Consider the following 22,930-nt stretch of genomic DNA (forward strand, 5'->3'; position numbering starts at 1 on the left):
AAAATATAAAAGGGGGGGGGGGAAGAGCTCAGCAAAACTAATCAACACAGGGGGAAAAGGGTTATATGCAGTGTTTCCATACTTATAATACCCTACTTCTACAAAGAAGTTGGGAGAAGGTGCCTTCTCATATTTATTCTCTGGAGGCTAAACTTAAATTTTAACAGTTTCCAATTTTTTTATTGTTTTGCTGATCTCTCCTTTAAATGGGTATAGTCGGGTATTGTTTTCACTGTTCAACTTTATTTTGTATCCCTTCATAAAAATGTATCTAAGCTTTTCTGTGTCTATCATATTTGTTACTTTCTTCAGCACAGTAATTTTGTATTACATTTATGTATCTCAAATTATCTTTTTTGGAGATTGACTATTTTTTTTTCTATGTGTTTTTCTTTTCCAAGCTGATTCAGAAAGGCACCAAATTGGTTTTGGAACAAGTTGTGACTTCTATTGCGTCAGTTGCAGATACAGCAGAAGAAAAATTTGTCCCATATTATGATTTGTTTATGCCATCTCTAAAACACATAGTTGAAAATGCTGTTCAGAAAGAACTTAGACTTCTGAGAGGAAAAACTATTGAATGCATTAGTCTTATTGGTCTTGCTGTTGGGAAGGATAAGGTAAGCACTGTGAAATACTTTGCATTTACTACTATTTATAACTTGGTAATTTAAAATTATACTTCGACAGTAGAGAAATGTGTTAATTATTTATAACATTTTGTTCCTTTCAAATCTATTTTCCATTTTCATTTATTATCAGTCACCCTTTCTATAAAAACACAAATAATCTAGAACTATGAAATAATTTAAAAGAATGACACATTTAAACCTCCTCTTATCCAAAAAGCAACAATAGTTTGCTGAGAGTCTTGTTTATACATAAAAGTTCTTTAGAAGAATATTTGTCAGTCATCAGAACGTACTGTTTTCTTTTAGTTTGAAATTGTTTTTAATATTATAATTTTTGTATTCTTAGAGATGTAGCACTTGATTCAAGAAGATTGATAAATGATAAATATATTAGTTTTTTATCCCTATATCAAAAAGACCCTTCCCTGCACTCATTGCCAACTCTTCTGACTTATTTACTAAGCCATTAAAGGATCAAGAGAACTTTGGTGGCTATAGGCTACAAGTGATTCAACTGCTGTATAGCTTAGCCTAAACTAAGAATCTAATTATCATTTTAAAATGAGTTCCAAACATCTGACTTTACAGTGTAGATAGTCTATAAGCTCCATGAAAGAAAGCATTGTATATAAAAGGTTCAGTTATTGTTAAATCCAGACTACAGTTCTGCATTCTGCAACTGTTTTGTATCTTAAAAGTAATTTCAAATTGTGAGGGATCTGCAACCTCAGTTGTAGGTGCAGCTTTTCAGAATAACCATGAAAAGTTACATGAGGAAGTACTTTTCTGTTTCTAATTTGCCTTCAGTAATGCTTTGCAATTTCTTGAAAATATTTCGTTTCTAGTTCATGCAAGATGCATCAGATGTGATGCAACTATTGCTGAAGACACAGACAGACTTTAGTGAATTGGAAGATGATGACCCACAGGTAAATCATAATATTCCAATATTTTTGCCCAATTTTGTAAATCTTTTTATGTAATATTAGTCCATTGTTAGGACTAATTGTGTAAATCTTATTAGATTTAATTTTTTCTAACATCACTGAAAACAAAAGTTTTTAAAGCTTTGCTGTCTTAAAGGAATTACAACTCTTGAAAATAATGACTTCAAGTTAAGATTTTTGTAATATTTATTTTATATATAGGAGTTTTTGAAGCAGATGATAGAAGATAAGTCAATGGAGAAACTGCACTAAAAGGGAAGATAATATGGTTATAGATAATGTCTATAATTAATCCATTAGGCAATCAGCAGGAATCATATAATAATTGAAAGTATCTCTATATTTTGAATATCAATAACATAGAATTTTAGAAGTCTGAATTCATTTGACTAATATTCAGATTGTTAGTATCTCAATTGTTGCTACCTTTAATTAAGCCTTCAGAATAATTAGTGGATCAAGAAATTGTATTATCAAATTGAATTTACTTGACAGTCTTATTTCATATAGATATAAGAAATTTTATGAGACACACACACACACACACACATATATATAATCATAAAATTCTCTAAATACATATTCATAATGTCCTGTTCCACATAGGACTCAACCTACACCTCTGAATGTGAAAAATTGAGGCATCATTAAGTACTGATTTTACTAGGGTTTTAGTGGGATAGTGAAGTTTGCATATTAAGCTGTTAGGCTTTGGGAATGGAAAGCCTATCTTGCAGAGTAATCCAATTTGTATAATGTAATTCAATTTAAAGTATATCATCTGAATAGCTGCCCACTTTTTATAAATATCATATGTTCAGCTATTACTATTTCATCATAATTAGTGACAAGTCCATGGTTGGAGAACACAGAAGTCTCATTTTAGGATTATTTTTTATATATAGTATTAGTTATGTTCAAAATATGTTTGGTTTTTTTTGTTGTTGTTTTTTTTTAAACATTCATTCTCCCTCCTTATATCCAGTGAGTTACTAAGTCTTGCTATTTCTACTATAATCTCTTAAAGCAGTTCTATTCTCATTACTTAGCCCTCCACCATCTTAAGGCCCTTGTCACCTCTCTTTTCAATTGCATTGATCTTCCTCCCTCATTATATTCCTTAAGAACAGATTTTGACTGTTTTCACCTCCTTCTTTAAAAAACTCCACTGTCATCTTGTTGCCTCTGGGACCAAATGATAAGCTCCTTTATTAGATTTTTATCGGCCCTTACAAATTATCTCCAACTTTAATTAATCTCCTTGTCCTTTTCAATACTGCAGTCTAGCCATATTTGCTTCTCTTCATATTCAGAAGCCTTCCATCTCCCATTGTCACACCTTTATACCATTTCTCCCTTGTGCCTAAAATATTTTCCTTTCTCTCTATGTCCTCATAGAGTTGCTCATTTTCTTTGACTCATTTTTTATATCACCTGTAATATAGATCTGTCTCTTCACTGAGCAGTTCATCTTTATTTTCTTATACTTGTTATATGCTGTCTCCCTTGAGCAAATAGAACTCCTTTTCAAGAAGGGGGAACTTAGTTCATTTTTTTTTTTTCTTTGTGTTCCCAAGAACTTCTCTGCTAGTATATGGTTGGCACTTAATAAATGATGATTGATTAGTTATTTAGAATATCATCTTTGTGTAATGATAATTAATATTTAGCTAAACACATACTTAAGTCAAATTGTTGGAAGTTTCAACTCTCTTTCAACCCCTTAGATATCTTACATGATCTCAGCCTGGGCTAGAATGTGCAAGATCTTGGGGAAAGAATTTCAGCAGTACCTTCCTGTGGTTATGGGTCCTTTAATGAAGACGGCATCAATTAAACCTGAAGTGGCTCTTTTAGACAGTAAGTATCCTTATTATAAGGATTTATAAGAAAGTAATTATTATATTTGTGGTAAATTGTCTCTCTTTGTTAATCTGCTTTTGTTCTAATCACTTCTCTCTGCTTTAATAGCACAAGACATGGAGAATATGAGTGATGATGATGGCTGGGAATTTGTGAACCTTGGAGACCAGCAGAGTTTTGGAATTAAAACAGCAGGCCTTGAAGAAAAATCAACTGCTTGCCAGATGTTGGTAAGAGATAGGAACCTCCTTATATAATTATATATATGTGGACCTCCTTATAATTTTACTTCATAGATACCATTAATATTGAGAAATTAGATGTTTACTTCATAAGAGTTTATAGGATAGTGTGTCGTCTGGAAGAGTGGTATCAAGCTCATTGCCCATAGGCATAGATGCTACATTCTTAAGTGTGGCCCCAAGAAAATTAAATTGTAATTGGGAAATTGCATTTCAAAAAAATGCAGTAAAATATAGATAATATTTTATATTTTCCAAACCAATATGCATCCTGCAGAAATCTCTTTATCTTTGAATTTGACACCACCAATCCAGAATAAAGAAATATTAACATTGCATACATATCACATGCATTTTTAAAAATAGTTTTTTATCATTAGAAACTTAAATTTTTCTTATAGATAATTAGACTATTTCCCATGTCTTATTTAAATGATGGTAGTTGGGCTGTGCCACTTATCTCTTTACTCTATCACTCTTTTTCTTTGAAGACTATACAAAATAATACTCTTCAATTCCTACCCTTATACTAAGACTCATCAGATTCCTTCCTAATTTTTCAATTGCTCAACCTCCATCAGTCCCAGATGACAAAGGTGATCATACCCAAGATCTTACTTATCCTCAAGTATTTTACTGCCTTCCTTAAAAGCTCTGACATCCCCTATCTGACCTTAACTTTCCAGCATTCTCACTCTACCTGTATTTTACCCTCCTACACCTGTTTTTTGTCTTCATTGAGACCTCTATCCTCTGTGCTCTTCAGGACTTTCTTGACCTTTTATATCTACTTTGTCTTCTGCTCCTGGATTCCTTGACTTTCTTGTGCTTTGCTGCCCTTCTCTTGCTAAATCTTAGGCCAGGATTACTTCCACCATCTCATTTGTCTGCTTTGTCTCACATAATATTTGGCACGTTACAAATTCATGTTATCCAACTTCAGCTGGGCCCTTCACTGACTTTTCAATCCTTTGTCCATTCAGAAGCAATTTTAAAAACTCTAGGAGGCTGGGCCTGGACCTGAAATTGTGAAGTCCTGATTTCAAATCCAATCTCAGACACATAGTAACTTGGTGTTCATACCTCTATGCCCCATTTTCCTAAATTATAAAATGATTATAATTATAGCACCTTCTATCACTCAGGAATGTTTTGAGGATCAAATAAGACAACCATTTACAAAACATTTTGCAATTCCTAAGTGTAGTACTGTATACTGTAGTATATTGTAGAAAGATATAGACATAGTAGCTATATTGTCTATAGGTAGCTATAGTAAGTACTATATAAATGCTTTCCTCAAGCCTTTCCCATTTCTCTCCCACTTCCCCTATCAGCTATAATTTAAAAAAAGAGGTTATTCCATTTCTCATTTTCCACTGATAATATATTTCTCCTTTTTTACCCAGCCTTTGAGAAAGGAGTGACCCTTTTCCCTTGTCCACACTAACACTTCTACATGAATGTGCACTCAAATTCTTCAGCAGATTATATCCTCAGACATATCCCCCTTTGAATCATCATCTTCCTATTAGTTTCTTCTCTTATCCTCAAACATTCTCAAGTGACATTCATCTTTCAAACTACAATCCTTTATTCTCTCATCTCTTTATCAGCCAAATTCCTTGAACATGTTTTATTTACACTGTTATTCTCTGCCCCTTCTCTGAAGTACTTGGGCTTTTACCACATCCAGCTTTTGACCTCATAGTTTAGCTAAAAAATTCTTTTCCAAAATTATCAGTGATCTCTTGATCACCATATATGATGGTCTTTTCTTAGTCTGTCTGCTATACTGGAGTTTATTGACTCTATTCTTCCTGATATTCTTAGCTCTCTAGTTTGTCCTCATATCACTCTCTTCATTATCAGCATCACATCCCCTAGGTGTGGGTTTTCTTCTGGGACCTTTTTTAATTCTTCAGCTTCCATGGATTTAACTAGCATCTCTATGCCAATGAATCTCAATTCTGTGTTTCTAGCTCAAAGTTTTCCCTTGAGCTTCAGTTCTAAATCATCACTGACGTATTGGACTGGAGATATTTTAAACTGAACTCATTATCTTTTCTAAAACTTCTACCTCCTCCTAAGCTTTGCCATTTCTCTTGAAGGTACCACCATATTTATTGTTTCCTAGATTTGTAACTACAGTGTTATCTTCTATTCTTTCCTAACCTCATGTCTTAACCAATTCCATTGGCTTCTTTTTAGCTTTTAAACCTTTATAGAACCTGGCCCTCAGCTTGTCCCTTTCAGTACCTTGGACAATAATCACCATATTCAGTGATTATGAACTGGCTTTTCTGCTCCTCACATGAGACACCATCCCTGGTGTACATGCCTTAGTACTGTATGCATGTGTGCCTAAATGCACTTCCTCCTTACTCTTCTTTAGAGTTTCTCTCTTTAGTTCATCTCTTTAGGATGAAAAGGTGAAGCCTTTTCTGATCTTTCCCCAAGTGCTACTTTGTATTTATTCATATTTACCATATATATATTTAACATATTCTTAATGTCTCCAAAGAAGGTAAGCTTATCATGAACAGGTTTATCCCTAACACAGTATCTAACAATCTAGTAGGGTCTTCATATTTGATAGTTTATTATTTCATAGTTTAAGCAGCTTTAAAAAAATAAAAGCAAATTAAATTTTCTTCAGAATCATAAGCCATTATTAAATGTTTGAGTTTATTTTTTAGTTTGTTTTTAGTGAAACTTGTAAATTGTATTTGTAAAGCGCTTTTCCCATGCATGATAGCCTGTAAGAGGTAAAAAATGAAAGCAGTGATTGAACTATTTTATAAAGGAGAGGAGACGGAAAAGAAGTCAGTGGTGTTTCCCATTGCCAGAGTTGATATCTTGGAGCACTCTTACAGCAATCCTAATCCTCTTTTGTCTAAGACCAGTGCTCTTACCAGTTTGTAATTATGCCTTAATTTAGAGTTAAGACTATCATGGGAAATTAAACAATATTCATAATCTTATTCTTCTCATCTTAAGAGGTAAATCTCAGAAAAGTGGGAAGAAAGACATTTTCATCAAAATTAAGAAAACTTAGGAAGGTACATTTTGCCTCCGACTTTTGGTAGCGAATAAAATTCTTTTGATTTCCAAAGTATTTACATATAAACACAGCTTTTAAAATTCCTTTGGTATGTTATCACTTAGGTAGGTCTCAGTCTAAAAACTTTTTCATTTTCTGTTGGAATTGTTACATCAATACTGAAGCAGAACATTTCATCGTTTGTGTTTCAGGTTTGCTATGCAAAGGAATTAAAGGAAGGATTTGTGGAATATACCGAGCAAGTTGTAAAGCTGATGGTTCCCTTGTTGAAATTCTATTTTCATGATGATATCCTGTGCTAAAACACAATTCACTTCTGAAGGTTATAGGAAATCAATTTTCTTATAATTAAATATAGCCCATTTAATAAGTGGTAAAAGTGCTTTAAGTAGAAGTTATGAATGAGACCTCAACAATTCATTGGCATGTTTTAATTTGAAAAAGCAAACTTCATGGTGCTTGAAGTTACTATTCCCTGGTTACTGTAAGTTCTGTGAATTATATTTCCTTAGGGACTTTGAGTATTCATTTCTATGAGTATAATTGTGAAATAATGCAGTTTCTACTTTGACCTATTTCTCAAATTGCAGATTCACAAAGAATTGAACAAGCATTCAAGATAATGATTCATATACTTAGCAGATTTAAAGAATAATCATTTATTTTCATTATCTATTTTTTTTTTTTTTAACTTTTTGGATAAGGAATCCCACACTGTTATAACTCTGAATAGAAAGTCCCAGGAACCAAGGCAAAGAAAGTTTACTGGCTTTTATTCACATATGGACCAATTATTTGAAAATTGAGTTAGTCTGGTATATCATAGAACTGGGCAGTTGAACCCTACCAATATTTTGTTTCACATGAATAACATTTAGGGGCATATTCTTTTGTGGTCCAAAAAAATTATCTTGGGATACTTGTTAATTGCAGCAATTTTGTTTAATTTAGTTAAATGAATTTTGAAAATCATTTTGAGGTTAATTAGATTTTATTCTGTAAAACAAAAGCCTATGTCAGATAAGCTTTAGTCTATATTTTATTTTATAGTCTAGCCTGTCCTACTTACCTTGATATAATGTGGAGATGATTGCTTGGAAATGCCAATGTGTCTGCTTTTGGCAGTAGTACTTTTCACATTGATTGATGAGAACTAAAATTGTCTTCCATTATAGCTTTGTAAGCTTTTGATTTCGTTAAAGCTATTGTCCCATATTATGTGCTGTAGTTCAAACCATGAATAAAAGTGGTCAGGATAATGTAGCTATTTGAAAGTCTGTTTTGTCCCAATTATTCTCTTTCCTTAACAATCAAACGTGTCCGAGTGGCAGCTGCAGAATCCATGCCCCTTCTCCTGGAATGTGCAAGAGTCCGTGGTCCTGAATACCTCACCCAGATGTGGCACTTCATGTGTGATGCCCTCATCAAGGCTATTGGAACAGAGCCAGATTCTGATGTCCTGTCAGAGATCATGCATTCTTTTGCAAAGGTAAATTTTTAAAAAAATTCTTGTTGGAGCAAGTTTGAATTAATAATTTGTTTTTTTGAAATTAAAAAAAAAATTATCTCTAATTTAGAACAAAGTTTTGAGTTGAGCTGTAGTTTGGTTGATATTCATCTTTTTCATTGTAAAATTTAAGAAATCTTAAGGTTTTTTTGGTTTAATAATCAAATCTTTGAGAGACTGTCTACTAATAATGTAGACCTTGTTGGTTAAGTGAGGTTCATACTTTTAGTTTATCCTGCAAAATATTTTTGTCTCAAGCCATTTCATAGTAATTGTCAAACAAAAGAATTCCACAACAGAGTAAATAGATGAGTAACAATATAAATATTTGTCATATGCACTTTTTTTCTAGTGAGTTCAAGTACTCCAGGTCAGATTTCTTATATTAACATTTTGTAACACAACAAAGGCCTTTTTGTTTTGATATTTTTGTTTTCTTTTTTCCAAGTGCAGACCAGTTTTCAAGCATAATCAATGGTCATTAATTCTGGGATCTTATTTTGCATCTTCATATCTAGTGGAAAAATAACAGCCCTCTTTAACTCACTTAGAAATAAGTGCTCTGGGGCAGCTAGGTGGCGCAGTGGATAGAGCACCAGCCCTGAATTCAGGAGGACCCGAGTTCAAATTTGGTCTCAGACACTTAACACTTCCTAGCTGTGTGACCCTGGGCAAGTCACTTAACCCCAGCCTTAAAAAAAAAAAAAGAAAGAAAGAAAGAAGTGCTCTGTGTGCTTTTTTTTTTTTTTTTTTTTTAATTTTCTTTTTAAATTTTGAATTCCAAATTCTCCTCCTACTTCCTGTTGAGAAGGCAGGTGATAGGATTTCAGTTATAAATAATAAAGCCATACTAAATATCTCTAACCATGTTGCAAAAAAACACTCAAGCAAAAACAAGAAACATGCAAAGTTTCAAATTGTTCTCCAGAATAATTGGGTCATTTTCCACTCTGTGTGTCCCGCTTTTCCCACATTCCTTCCAACATTCATCATTATCTTTTCTTGTCATTTTAACTAAATAGATGAGTCTTAATTTGCATTTTTCTAATCAATAGTGATTTAAAGCATTTTGTTATAACTAAACATCAAATTTCTTTATCTTAAAATTGTTCATATCTTTTGACTATCAGTTGGGGAATGGCTTGTACTTTTACAAATTTGAATACATTCTTTATATATTTTAGAAATTGCGTCTTTACCAGAAATACTAGATGTAAAAATTACAAGGAAATTTTCTACTTTCCTTCTACTCTTTGGCTGTATTGATTTTGTTTGTGCAAAAACTTTAATATATTTCATAATGTTCTCTAGTTCTTTGGCTATAAATTCCTCCCTTCTCCCCAGATCTGAGAGATAAGACTGGCTATCCTTTGTCCTAATTTCTTTTACTAAAAGATTATTTTCTTTAAAATATAAATTAACTTAAACCTTTTATTTTACATTAAAATATTTTAGTGTATTGAAGTAATGGGAGATGGATGCCTTAATAATGAACACTTTGAAGAGCTCGGAGGAATACTGAAAGGCAAACTTGAAGAACACTTTAAAAATCAGGAATTAAGACAGGGTAAATTACTTACTGTTTTTATTTCCTATTTTAATAATTGAATGCTATGATTCTAGTTTCTAAAATGCATATATTAGCAATGTTTAGCTTCCTTTAAGATTTTATCTGGGTTTATTGTTTTAGTTAAAAGACAAGATGAAGACTATGATGAACAAGTAGAAGAGTCCTTACAAGATGAGGTAACTTATTCTCTTGTTAGATTGTAGATCTTAAAAATATATATATGTATATTCCCAATTATACACAAAAGTAATTTTTTAATATTTATTTTTAAATTTTGAGTTCAAATTCTCTCTCCCACTTTTCATTCTCCTTGAAATGGTAAGCGATTTGATAGGGAATTGTAAATGTGCATTCATTCAAAACATTTCCATGTTATATGGGGGGGGGACCAAAAGCTGAGAAACTAAAGTTGAAAAACAATATATTTCAGTCTGTGTTCCATACACTCCATACATTCTTTGGCATTAGATAGCATTTTTCATTGTATTGCTAAGTCATTCATCAAACAATATTGCTGTTACTGTGCATCATGTTTTTCTAATTCTGCTCATTTAATTTAGATCTTTTAGACTAGAGACATAATCCAAATTTAAGTAGTTATTTTAATATAAAACCAGACTATAAAAGTCTCTGGCAAAAACAGTGTTTGAATTTTTTTTAATTAAGCCATTTGCAGTGAGTAAGGGGGGGGGGATGCAGGGATGCACTTAATTAGATTTTATTTTCCAGTTTTTATCTTTAAAAAGATATGTATATTCAGTAATTGTATTCCCATTATAAAGAAATATTTGACTATTTTTTAGGAGCTTAGCTTGTGATATGGAGGATCATTATTAAAATTCTCTGATTTTGCTTAGCGCCCCGCCCCCCCCTTATACTTTCTATTTTCTTCCCCTCTTAAAAGTGTAAATTTTTGTGTTCCTTTTTTGACACACCCTTAAAACTGGCAGATTTGAAAACATGAGTTGTTAGGGGTGAGGTACTGTTTCTCTTTGGGAAGTTTTAAAGTTAAGACAAATTACATTTAACTGATGTTAAAATAGGAATGACAAAGTGTGTCCTCTAAGATAATTGGGTCACATTTAGTTCCTAGAAAAGATTGTTATCGAGTCCCCACTTCTTAAACTTTTGGTTGTGACTCCACATGGGATGTCATAATTAAATGTTTGGGGGATGACAATTATGATTTATTATCAGTAAATGTTTGATTTTTATATCCAATTTATATACTTATATATCCAGACTCACATAAAAATTTCTTAGACAAAAGGGAGTCAAGTGAAGAGAGTCAATTCCCTTCTTTTACAGATGAATTTGAGATCTAGACAGAAAAATGACTTATTTATCTGTGATGAGATTAGTTATCTTCTTACATCTGGCTTAACATTAGAAAAGCTCTTAATAGAAATTAGGTAGGGCATTCAGAGAATACCTTTTTCTTCAGTTCGTAACTACACCATCTTGTGCTATGTTATCAGTGTATATAAGTAACCTTTTAGATATTTTTCCTTCAGCTCATAAAGGACATCTATATGATCAAACTAGAATAGTTTTTTACTTATAGTGATAAAATCATAAAACAAATTCATTTGACATAATTATGGAACTGCTTTTTTTTTTTTTTCTAATAATACAAAATTTAAAATACTGAAAGTTTATACTTAACAAAGATAACTGTTTTCTGAAAGTTTTGTTAAAATCTTGTTTATTCATTTTTAGGATGACAGTGATGTTTATATTCTGACTAAAGTGTCAGATATTTTACATTCAATATTTAGTAGCTACAAGGAAAAGATACTGCCATGGTTTGAACAACTGCTTCCACTAATTGTCAATTTAATTGTAAGTATTTTTCCTAGGTTTAGTATTATTAGCAAATATATTCAAAGAAATAAGAATTTTAAATAACAGGCTCAAATAAAATCATAAAATGTTAGTAATAGAAAAGAATTTAGAGCTCTTCTAGGTCCAGCCTCTTTATTTTTCTGATGAGCAAATGTGAGATCATAAAAGAAACTCCTAAATTGCAAATCTTTCCATGTATCTTTTTGATTGTTCCCAGCCTATTTTTAACTCATCAGTAATTTTTTCCCTTTTATCTTGGATGTTGGCACTTTATAGCCTTCCCTTCTTAATCAAATTCACTGTGGCTTCTCCAATTGGTATCAGATTTTATTATTGGCCAAATTTAAAAGGTAAGTACCGCAAAAATTTGAATTTCAAAGGCAAAAAGTTATTATCCATTCTAATTTTAGCGATGCCAATATAATTTTTTTCATGTTCCATAAACATTTTCTACTTATTTTCTCTGGTATTTTTGAGAGAAGGCAATTATATGTAGTATTTATAGTTGTAATTTTGTCACTAGAAATTGTGTAAGTTTGTAATGAGTCTTTTGTATAAAGACCTTTATTAAGAAAGGTATGTTTTTTTTCTTTTCTATTTTTGTAGTGTCCTCATAGACCATGGCCAGACAGACAGTGGGGATTGTGCATCTTTGATGATGTCATAGAGCACTGCAGTCCATCTTCTTTTAAATACGCAGAATATTTCCTAAGGCCAATGCTACAGTATGTATGTGACAACAGCCCAGAAGTCAGGCAAGCTGCTGCTTATGGCCTTGGAGTTATGGCACAATTTGGTGGAGAAAATTATCGTCCTTTTTGCACAGGTACTTCTAGTTTCATAACTTTTTCATTCTGACAGTGTTAATCAGTATCACAATGGACAGACCCTATCTATTCCAGATTTTTTTACCCCATTCCTACAGTTAGGTATAGCTTTTTTTTTTTTTTTTTTTTTTAATTGGCTTTCTAAAGAGAGCCTGGAGCCACAGGATACACAATAGTAGTAATTTTATGAAGCTCATAGAGCCTTAGTTTGTCACTAGTATTAGAAGTAGAAAACTGAATGTTGTGACTGAGTTCTCTAATGCTGGAGTAAAGTATTCCATCCCCTCTCTATTCTTCTTGACTGTTACCTGCTTTTTATCATAGTCTATATATAAATGTATGTTTGATTACTCATTAGTATATGTGTATATATGTGGTTGAATGTATACGTAGTTTTTTCTCCCCCTTAAAACTATTAAGATTTAACCAGTCTTTTATTTTTTTAATGTTTCTATTTTTTAGAAGCACTTCCATTGCTGGTAAGAGTGATTCAGTCTGCAGATTCTAAAACCAAAGAAAATGTTAACGCAACTGAGAATTGTATCTCTGCAGTAGGGAAAATTATGAAGTTCAAACCTGACTGTGTTAATGTTGAAGAAATCCTACCACACTGGTTATCATGGCTTCCACTTCATGAAGATAAAGAAGAAGCAGTTCATACTTTCAATTATCTATGTGACCTAATTGAAAGGTATGATCAGAATTCACTGTTTCTTAACAAAGAAAAAAAAACCATACTTTTCATTATATATTAAGTTCTTTTAATTTTTTGTGGATATTTTGAAATGGATTAACTTGAGTATTTCTATTTGTGCAGTTCAGAATCCTTAAAAATATAACCTTTTTATTTACAAAAGAAGTAAAACTTTAAAGTTTTGCACAGTTCTCCCTCACTTAAATCCTTACCCTTGTTGCATATCATGGCATGGCTTCGTACTTCCTGATGTCGTGGGTTGTCTTCTAGAATGAAAGACAATAGCCCTCAAACTGCCTTGTATTAATTTATCTGTGTATATGTTAATAACAGCAAAAATAACATTTATATAACACTTATTTTTCAAAGCACTTCTCAAATAATTTCATTTGGTCATGCCAACATCATCTTTGGTAAGTAAATTATGTTACAATCATTTCACAGATGAAGAAATGGAGGCACAGATTAAGGCAATTCTCATAGTCTAAGGTCACACAGCTAATGTTATTGCTCCCCTTTCCCCTCTATCCCAATGTAAGCTCCTTAGGGGCCAGAGGCTTTCATTTTTTTGTCTTTGTATCCCTGGACTTTGGAGCATGCAATCTTGTTCTAAATAAATATGTCTTGAATTGTTTGGGTCAAAAATTTAAAAAAAAAAAAAAAAAAAAAGTTTGGGACAGACAAAACCAATGCAGGGAATATTAACTGGGAAGCAATGTTTACAGCCAGTATTTTTGATAAAGACTTCATTTCCCTTTTTTAAATAGTGTTTTTATTCAAATACATGAAAGATAGTTTTCACCATTCACCTTTGCAAAACCTTGTGTTACAAATTTTTCTCCCTCTCTAGCTTTCCTCACGTCCCAAGACAGGAAGGAGTTCCAAAATAGGTTAAACTTGAGCAGTTTTCTCTAAACATATTTCCATATTTGTCGCATCAAATTTATTAAGAATACAAGTCATTCCCCATTTGATAAATGGTCAAAGGATATGAACAGACATTTTTCAGATGAAGAAATGTAAATTAAGACAACTCTGAGGTACCACTTCCTACCTATCCATTTGGCTAAGATGACAGGAAGAGATGATAAATATTGGATAAGATGTTGGAAAACTGGACACTAATACATTATTGGTGGAGTTAGCCTTTCTGGGAAGCAAGTTGGAAATATGCCCATGAGGCTATCAAAGTGTGCTTTACCCTTTGATTCAGTAATTGACTATTTGGTCTGTATGTATCCCAAAGAAATTATAAAAGAGGGGAACGAATATGTGCAAAAATGTATATAGCAGTTTTTTTGGTTTTTTTTCTTTGTTTTGGCAAGGAACTGCAAACTGTGCAAAAATGTATATAGCAGTTTTTGTTTTGTTTTGTTTTGTTTTTGTTTTGTTTTGTTTTGTTTTGTTTTTCGTTTTGGCAAGGAACTGGAAACTGAGTGTGGATGCCCATTTGTTTTGTTTTGTTTTGTTTTTTTCTTTGTTTTGGCAAGGAACTGGAAACTGAGTGTGGATGCCCATCAGTTGGGAGAATGGAGAAATAAGTTAACGTTTTTGAATGTTATGGAATATTAGTGTTCTATGAGAAATGATAAGCAGGGTTGATTTCAGAAAGACTTGAAAAGATTTACATGAACTGAGACTAAGTGAAGAGAGTGAAACCAGGAGAATATTATACACAGAAGCAACAAGATTATGTGATGGTCAACTGTGATAGATTTCGTTCTTCTCAGCTATGTAGTGATACAGGAAAGTTCCAATAGATTTCAGATTGGAAAATGCCAATCACATCCAGAGAGAGAACTGGAGACTGAATGTGGATCAAAGCATAATTTTCGCCATTTTTTGTTTAACTTTTTTTCTCATTTTTTCCCCCTTTTTTCTGACTTTTTTGTTGCACAATATAACAAATATGTAAATGTTTAGGATGATTATACATGTGTAACCTATATTGTATTGCTTTCTGTCTTGGGGAGAGGAAGAGGAGGAAGAACAAAATTTTACAGTAATGAATGTTGAAAACTATCTTTACATGTATTTGGAAAAATAAAACAACTGAAGGAGAATGCTATCTTTAAAGATTAGTAGAAATAAAGATGATCAGTGAAATATGAGGCTAGCTTGTTCAAGATACTTTGCAATATATACACGTGTTGAATTTCAATGTTAAAATCTAAACTAAATATTATCTTCTAAGCTGAAGTTAGGTTCTATGCGTTTTATGGTCATAAGATTGTAGTTGATGCTATCTGATCTTTTTTGGGATTTTTTTTTAAGAATCAGATCCCCCTCTTTGAATTTGTTTTTGCTGATGACACCATGACACAGGCAATTTTTTTGAAGCCATCTGTTTACTCTATTGGTCTTGAGAATATACTAGAGGAGAAAGGGCCATGTTTAATGGAGGTAGTTTATTCAGATTGCTCAATTGGCATTGTATTTAAGTCTTATAATGGAGTATAAAAAGAATGTTGCCTCTTATGTATTATTGTGTGGATTACATCTTTTTTTGTTTTATTTTTCTTCAATTACATATAAAAATTTTCCATTTTTCTTGGGATTTTAGAGTTCCAAATTCCCTCCCTCTTTTCCTCTGAACATTCCCCTTTATTGAGCAGGTGAGCAATTTTATATATTATGCATGTACAGTCATGCAAACTATGTTTTCATGTAAAACACCAAAAAAACCCACCTTTTTTTTTTTTTTTTAAAGTATGCTCTTATTTAAATTCAGATTCCTTCCGTTCTTATTCAGCAGATAGTATTTTTTGGGTTTGTCTTAGGTCACTGTATTGCGGAGAATAGCTAAGTCATTGACAAGTGATCATCATACCATATTGCTGTTAACTCTGTACAGTGTTTTTGTGGTTCTGCTCATTTCATTTTACCTTAGTTTATGTAAATCCAGGGTTTTCTGAGAACATCCAATTTGTCATTTCTTATAGCACAATATTCCACCATCACATACTATATACAACTTGTTCAGCTGTTCCTCAATTGTTGGATATTACCTCAATTTCTAAGTTTTTGCTATCACTAAAAGTTTGCTCTTGCTCTTAAAAAGCAACAATGTCTTTTTCAAGAAAAGTTTTTTGGGTTTTTTTGAGCAATCCCCATAGTTCATTTTGATATTTCTGTAAATTTTCATTGATCTTAGGACAATCAATTTTTAATATATATAGATGATATTTTTTGCTCATAAGTGATCATGTCTTTTTTTTTTTTTTTCTTTTTTTTTCTTCAGTAATCATCCAATCATTCTTGGTCCAAACAATTCCAATCTGCCCAAAATATTCAGTATAATTGCAGATGGTGAAATTCATGAGGCTATTAAACATGAAGATCCTTGTGCCAAACGTCTGGCTAATGTTGTTCGCCAAGTACAGGTATGCTCAATTCTCTTACTTTGCATTTATAAATTTATGATTTGTTTAGTAATTGCAAAGAAAAAAATCAAAACCAGTTCTCAGACTGGCACACCTTTCATAGAATATATTATTTTTACACATAAGGCAGTATAGTATTATGTAATGAATACCAGATTTGGGATCTGAAGACCTGGCTTTTGAATACTGACTTTGCTCTTTTATCACTTGTCTTATAATTTTGGCATCAGTTTTACTTAGCTATATATTGAAAGGGTATAAGCTAGTTGGTTTTATGATCCTATGAATATCAAAAATAGTTAAGCAAATCCTTAAGATCTACAAAGTCATTCAAGTGATCTTTGCTTTCTAAATCAACATAATTAGCAGAAAATCCATGCAACATGGTAAAAAGTTGAGTACTTATTCTACATAAGTTTCACTTTGGAAAAGAAAAATTTCAAATAAACTTTGGGAATAATTTGTTGAAATTTGCATATTTATCATTTCTGAGTTTTGATGGAAATATTTTTCTTCCATAGACCTCTGGAGGATTATGGACTGAATGCATATCACAGCTCAATGCTGAGCAGCAGGCGGCTATACAAGAGCTCCTGAATTCTGCTTGAAGGGCCTTAATATCACCTACCAGAAAAACTAACTCCAAATAAACGTTTACCCTTTTGTTTAGGTTTCTTTGTTTTGTTTTTGAGCACAAAAGAACTGTAGTGCGTGTAGGCCATTCTTCTGCAAAGCGGCCAGGAAGAGAAGCGCTGGGTATCAGAAGGGTGTTTGACTTGGATGCCCACCATAAGACCGAAGAAGTTCCCTATAAACCTTACTGTAGCACTGAAGAGTATTTTTCTATCGGTATATGCCACCTGTGGGAAGGTGAAAGGGAAACAATGAATTTTCTCATTAGACAATGAATTTTAAGGAGAACAGCTTTAAGACCAGTTATTCAGCAGTAGATGTGCATTTTAACAGAAAACATTTCTATACATCTAGTGTTAATTGTATTAATTGGAGTGTGAGTCTTTTTGTTAGGGTAGAAAGAAGCCTTCTACCCAGCACACCAGTGTAGATCAAAAAGTAAAAAAACTGAAGACAAAAACATCAAGCATGAAAATCTCATATTGATGTCACTTTGAGTTTTTTTCCTAAAAGACTTGTGTAGTGACTCAATGTGAGAAGCTATTCAGCTTCTAGCCCCTTGAATGTGAAGTGTCTTTGGCATGTCTGACAGAGTCTCTCATTCACTCCTCAATAAACAACATTGAAATACAAAAGAAGCTTGTGTACAATTCAGTGCTGTGTGGCTTTTATTCATTTAATTATTTTTAAAGATAACAGTAACTTGATATTCTTTAAGTCACAGCTTGGCTTGTATGTTTTTCCTTGTAAGCTTTGCCTTGTGCAATTCAAATTTCAAATATTGTGTTTTTGCCTTTTCTCATTGGTTTTAAAATAGCCATTGCTGTGATAATGTTAACTTTCACTATTGATGATCACATGTTCTTGAGATTTACATATCTCAGCAAATATAATTTGTTTTAATTAGGCTCCTCATTAATTGCCTGTTCCAAACTTAAACAATTTGGTTAATGTTCTGGTTTTAAATTGCAGCTACTAGAATGCCACACAAATTGCCGATCTATTGACATTATTATGGGATATTATGACTAAAATATTTAATTGATAAATTCAGCAAAAAGTTTCATGTGTCAGGTTTTTTTTCTTTATGTATTTATTAACCTCATAGCAGTAAATAGCTTACTGTTGTTTCTTTGAATATACAATTTTTCTAAGGGATCTTAATAAGATTTCTGTTGAAAGCTTCAGTGTTAACATTTTATAGTTTGTACTAAACTTAACCGTGATATGAAAATGAACTTTATGCGTAGACCAGAAAATTAACTTTTCAGAATTAAAGATTTTTCATTAAATGATTTGCATCACTTTCTTAAAACGAACTTTAAATGTACTGAAGTGCTTGTTTTTTTTTTTTTACTCTCCCCATTGTTATTTGAAGCATTTGCAGATTTGAGCATAAAAATAAGGTTTTCAATAGCAATAACCAAACAGGACATTGATCTGCCAATAGCTAATTTTATTATATCAAATTAATTAACTGATTGGGTATTCACTTAATTTGTGGCATATTGTGCAAGATGCTATGTTTATTGACTTTTATTTCAATAATGAGGTTTTATTCAAGAGTGGTCATTTGAAGCTTCTATAACCTGCAATTCAAGTTAAAGTAAATCCTAAGGAAAAGCATTAGTGGGTTTGAAATGTGGAGGTCCTTACACTTGATATTTACTATCTGTCCCAAGTAATTAAATCTGAATATTTTAAATATTTGTTTTGATTAACTGAAAACAACACTTTGAAGTATGTCCTCAGGTTCTCATTATGAATGTCAGGTGAAATTAGTATGTATAATAGTGTGAAATCAGAACAAAATAAGACATTTACTTGCTCAATAAACCTTAGAACTTTTTATATGTTGAAAACCATTTTACAGGCTGTGTGTCCCATATGGCTGCAGTCATTTGACGTTATTTATACTAACTTTTACATTATGGAATTATTCTTTGTTGTCTCATTTTTGGTTATTAGAAATTCTTTAAATAGTCCATTTTCCCAAATCTAATGAAGTCTCAGGCCATTGAAGCATAGTCATCTCCAATTTTCAGGTAAATTTCTTAAAACTTCTTGTGACTTAGGATACAAGGTTATGTTGGAGAATTCTATCCTCAATTTAGGAATTTGAAGTAATTCTTCTTGGAATTACAGTGTTTATTTGTCATGTCCTTAATATTAAGATAACCATATCAACTGCAAAATAAAATCCCCAATGCTTTAGGACATTTTGGTTTAATGAAAGTCTCCATATCTCATAAACTCATCTGGATGTATTCTGAAAAGTTTTTATATAGCTTGAATGAAGAAGTGGGTTTCATCAATAAAATTTTTAGTCTTCAGTACTTGAGTGTATATGTATTGTCTATGACAGATATTTTCTTCATGGTAACTGTGAGTGGCTATATGTGTGTTTCTTAACCACTCATTTCTTTTCCTCCAGCTTCTAGAAACTTAATAGTCATTGTAGAGGAAAAAATCACTGATAACCCTTACAGGTCTTTCTTGGTATACTTAAAAAGCCACTAATTAAAGTTTGTTCTTTAAAAGCTGGGGACATACATTCTTTATATTCCTGGCCATTTGTCAAGAAATTATTGCATAAAGAAAATATGGGAAAAGCAGATTCTTAAGCTAATAACAGTCGTTTCCTGTGGATTAGGGCAGTAGGTTGATCACTCAGATGACCAAATGGTGGAGGAAACTTCGTTGCAAAATGAGACATCTGAAAATCTGAAAGAAATTTTGGTCATCCCAAAGAGCCCTATATTTAACTACAGTTCTATTTTCAATAGTGTATTCTACTTGCTTATGAGCAGACTGAACAGGAAACAGCCTTTAAAAATTGATAAATGATGTACTGTGACACTTAAGCTTTGTGTCTTAGCACTAACCCCTCATTTTAAGGATAATTGACACTAGAACTTGGATGCATATATAGGAAGATTAAAATAAACTTTGGCAATTTCTCAGCCACTTTGTGGCCTGGTATATGTGTTGCTTTTTTTTTTTTTTTTTTTTTCAGAAGCATTTAAGCAGAAGATAACATACTGCTGAGTATACCAGTGATAAAATAATGAAAGTCTGCTCAAAACATAGGTAACGTATTTATTCTTATTGGTTAATGTAATCAGAAAGCTAGAAATTGGTGTAAATGGATTGTTATTTACATAAATGCCTTGTGGTTTTCATCTCCTAATATGTTAATGGAAGCTTCCAATCATCAAATATTTTAGTACCAATTGTGTATCATGCCCTAAAATTCCTAATCATACATTAATGAAATCTTCCAGTCATCAAATATTTTAGTACCTATTAGTATCTAGTATCATGCCCTAAACTTCTTATCCTTATAATGGCAGAATGTGATGTGTCCCGTTTAAATACAATGTAATTCATATGTAAGTGGGATGCAACCATTGACTGTGGGAGAATTGGGTAAGAGGGGGAAGTAAGCTATTCATACTGTAACTTAAGTATGAATAACCATAAAGATGTCAGGACAGAATCAAACTAAATATGTCTTGAGATTGAATTGGTAATATCCATTTGACAATTGACTTTAAAGAAAGCTCTTAAAGTTAAAGTAGTTGAGAGAATCATAAAGTACATGAAATCATGAATATGTGATACTTAAAGGTGTCTAATATGATTCAACTCCAGAATTCCCTAAAAATCAAGGAACTTATTCAATGATTCAGCTAAATAAAATTTTATGGCAGATAAATAGTTCTAGACAAAATGGAAGCTAAGTACAACTTGGAAGTAATTGCTTCATTAAGACATGACAAGTTTTCTTTAGAAAATCTTTAGTCAGCTATTATAATGGTAAAAGTGATGGATTTGGAATCATCGATCTTGGGTTCATATTCCTCATTTTCCACTGACTATCCATTATAATTTATGCAAATCATTTATCTGAATCTTGAGTATTGGGCTAGATGATTTCTGATGTCTTTTCCAAATCTTGATCTGTAATCCTAAAAAACAGAATTTTAAATCTGAGTCAAATTTCTTCATTTTGCTTCTGAGTAAATTTGGGTTTAGAAAATGTGACTTGTCCAAAGTTTTAACAGATAACATAAGAATATGGTGGTAATATAAAATTTATAAGCTGAGTTATATGTAAGCTACTAAATGCTTTCAGTTGTTTCATTGACTATATTTCTGAAATATTTTGAGTATCCCTAAAATTTGATAAGGCCTTTGAACAAAATTTCTGATGCTTACATCTGAAAGGATTGTTCTTTTTGTAATATTGCCACATTGGGAAACAAAATTGTAAAACAAAAGGTTTTTCTCCACTAAAGTTTTCTGGCTTTAGAAGTCTTTGAAGAATATTAAAATAGAAGCTAAGAAAATGAACACTGCATAGATGCATATTTGAAGTTTCTCCAATTTGGGGAGAAACCATTTAAAATCCTAAGAAATAATAAATCTTTTTCCTTTCCCTCAGATTCTTTTTGGAAAGTGAGTGATTTCCTTACAGATCTATTTGATACTGAAGTATGTTAAATCTAATAACTCAATTAAAAATTTTTAGTTCTTAGTATTTTAAATGGTTTCTCCCAAATTGATCCCCAAAATGTAAGATTCTTTCATATTCTACAACTTAATATAGCAAAGCAAAACCTACAACTTTTTAAAGCATGACAAAAAACACTGTGAAGAATTTATACCATAATTTGAAGTAATTCTAGAAGAGTGCTGTAGAGTCCAGAATGCACATTAGCACCTAGAACTAATGGTGATCATTTTAGTCTTATGTTGTCACCATGGCCAATTTTTTTTTCTTTACAATTTAATGACCATTTATTAAATGCCTTCTACTAATAAGTCTCACTGTACCAGGGGCTTCAGGCTTACAGGCAATACAAGGCATATATATATATATGTGCATATATATATATATATATATATATATATATACATATATATATATACATATATATATATACATATATATATATACATATATGTAGATATGTATAAGTGCATTACAAGGCAAAATATGATTGTGAAAAGTGTTTTAAGAACTTTGAGACAGTTTAGTAATGTTAGCTGGAAAGATCAGGGAAAACTTTGAAAGATGAAGTGGCACTTGACCTGGGGTTTGAAGGAAGAAAAGGATTTCAGGAGAACTTTTGCCCTAAAACAATCTCATCGAGATTTTGACATTGTGATGTGATCTTGAAACTGTCCTGACTCCTACAAGGAGGAAGGAAAAGATACTCAGGCAAATAGGTTGGGGCCAAAATATGTATGGCACTAGAAAAGTGGACTTAATGTTTAATTCTAGAGGCAGAAACAAGATTATTTTTTTATTAAATATTTTCAAAACAAGCATAATTTTCAACATTTACCCTTGCAAAACCTTGGGTTCTAATTTTTTTTTTCCCCTTCTCCCATCCTTCCTCTCTGCCATAGCAGTAATCTATTATAAGTTAAGCATGTGCAATTCTTCTATACATATTTACACAATTATGCTGCACAAGAAAAATCAGATCAAAAGGAAAAAAATAAGAAAACAAAAGTGCAAGCAAACAACAAAAAGAATGAAAATGCTCTTGTGATCCACGTAGTCTTCTGGATGCAAATGGCTCTCTTCATCACAAGCCCATTGAAACTGGCCTGAATTGCTTCATTGTTGTAAAGAGCTACGTCTGTCAGCTTTATTAATGCATGATCTTGCTGTTGCTGTGTACAGTGATCTCCTGGTTTTCACTCCAATT

At 32.0% G+C, this 22,930-nt stretch overlaps 1 protein-coding gene across 7 annotated transcripts in view; it reads left to right on the plus strand.

Annotated features, from left to right (window-relative positions):
* Positions 1 to 17,243, plus strand: part of IPO5 (importin 5) — a 110,898-nt gene extending 93,655 nt beyond the window's left edge. For all 7 annotated transcript variants that reach the window (XM_074299395.1, XM_074299396.1, XM_074299393.1 and 4 more), the window contains 13 exons: positions 402 to 620; positions 1,478 to 1,561; positions 3,307 to 3,439; positions 3,551 to 3,672; positions 6,940 to 7,036; positions 8,065 to 8,237; positions 9,711 to 9,822; positions 9,946 to 10,001; positions 11,545 to 11,667; positions 12,277 to 12,496; positions 12,960 to 13,188; positions 16,433 to 16,574; positions 17,096 to 17,243. In XM_074299395.1, coding sequence (XP_074155496.1) covers positions 402 to 620; positions 1,478 to 1,561; positions 3,307 to 3,439; positions 3,551 to 3,672; positions 6,940 to 7,036; positions 8,065 to 8,237; positions 9,711 to 9,822; positions 9,946 to 10,001; positions 11,545 to 11,667; positions 12,277 to 12,496; positions 12,960 to 13,188; positions 16,433 to 16,574; positions 17,096 to 17,182 — 1,797 coding nt within the window. In that variant the 3' untranslated portion in view covers positions 17,183 to 17,243. The remainder of the gene's footprint in view (positions 1 to 401; positions 621 to 1,477; positions 1,562 to 3,306; positions 3,440 to 3,550; positions 3,673 to 6,939; positions 7,037 to 8,064; positions 8,238 to 9,710; positions 9,823 to 9,945; positions 10,002 to 11,544; positions 11,668 to 12,276; positions 12,497 to 12,959; positions 13,189 to 16,432; positions 16,575 to 17,095) is intronic.
* The last annotated feature ends 5,687 nt before the right edge of the window (positions 17,244 to 22,930 follow it).

The sequence above is a fragment of the Sminthopsis crassicaudata genome, chromosome 3, assembly GCF_048593235.1.
Source record: "Sminthopsis crassicaudata isolate SCR6 chromosome 3, ASM4859323v1, whole genome shotgun sequence".
NCBI lineage: Eukaryota > Metazoa > Chordata > Mammalia > Dasyuromorphia > Dasyuridae > Sminthopsis > Sminthopsis crassicaudata.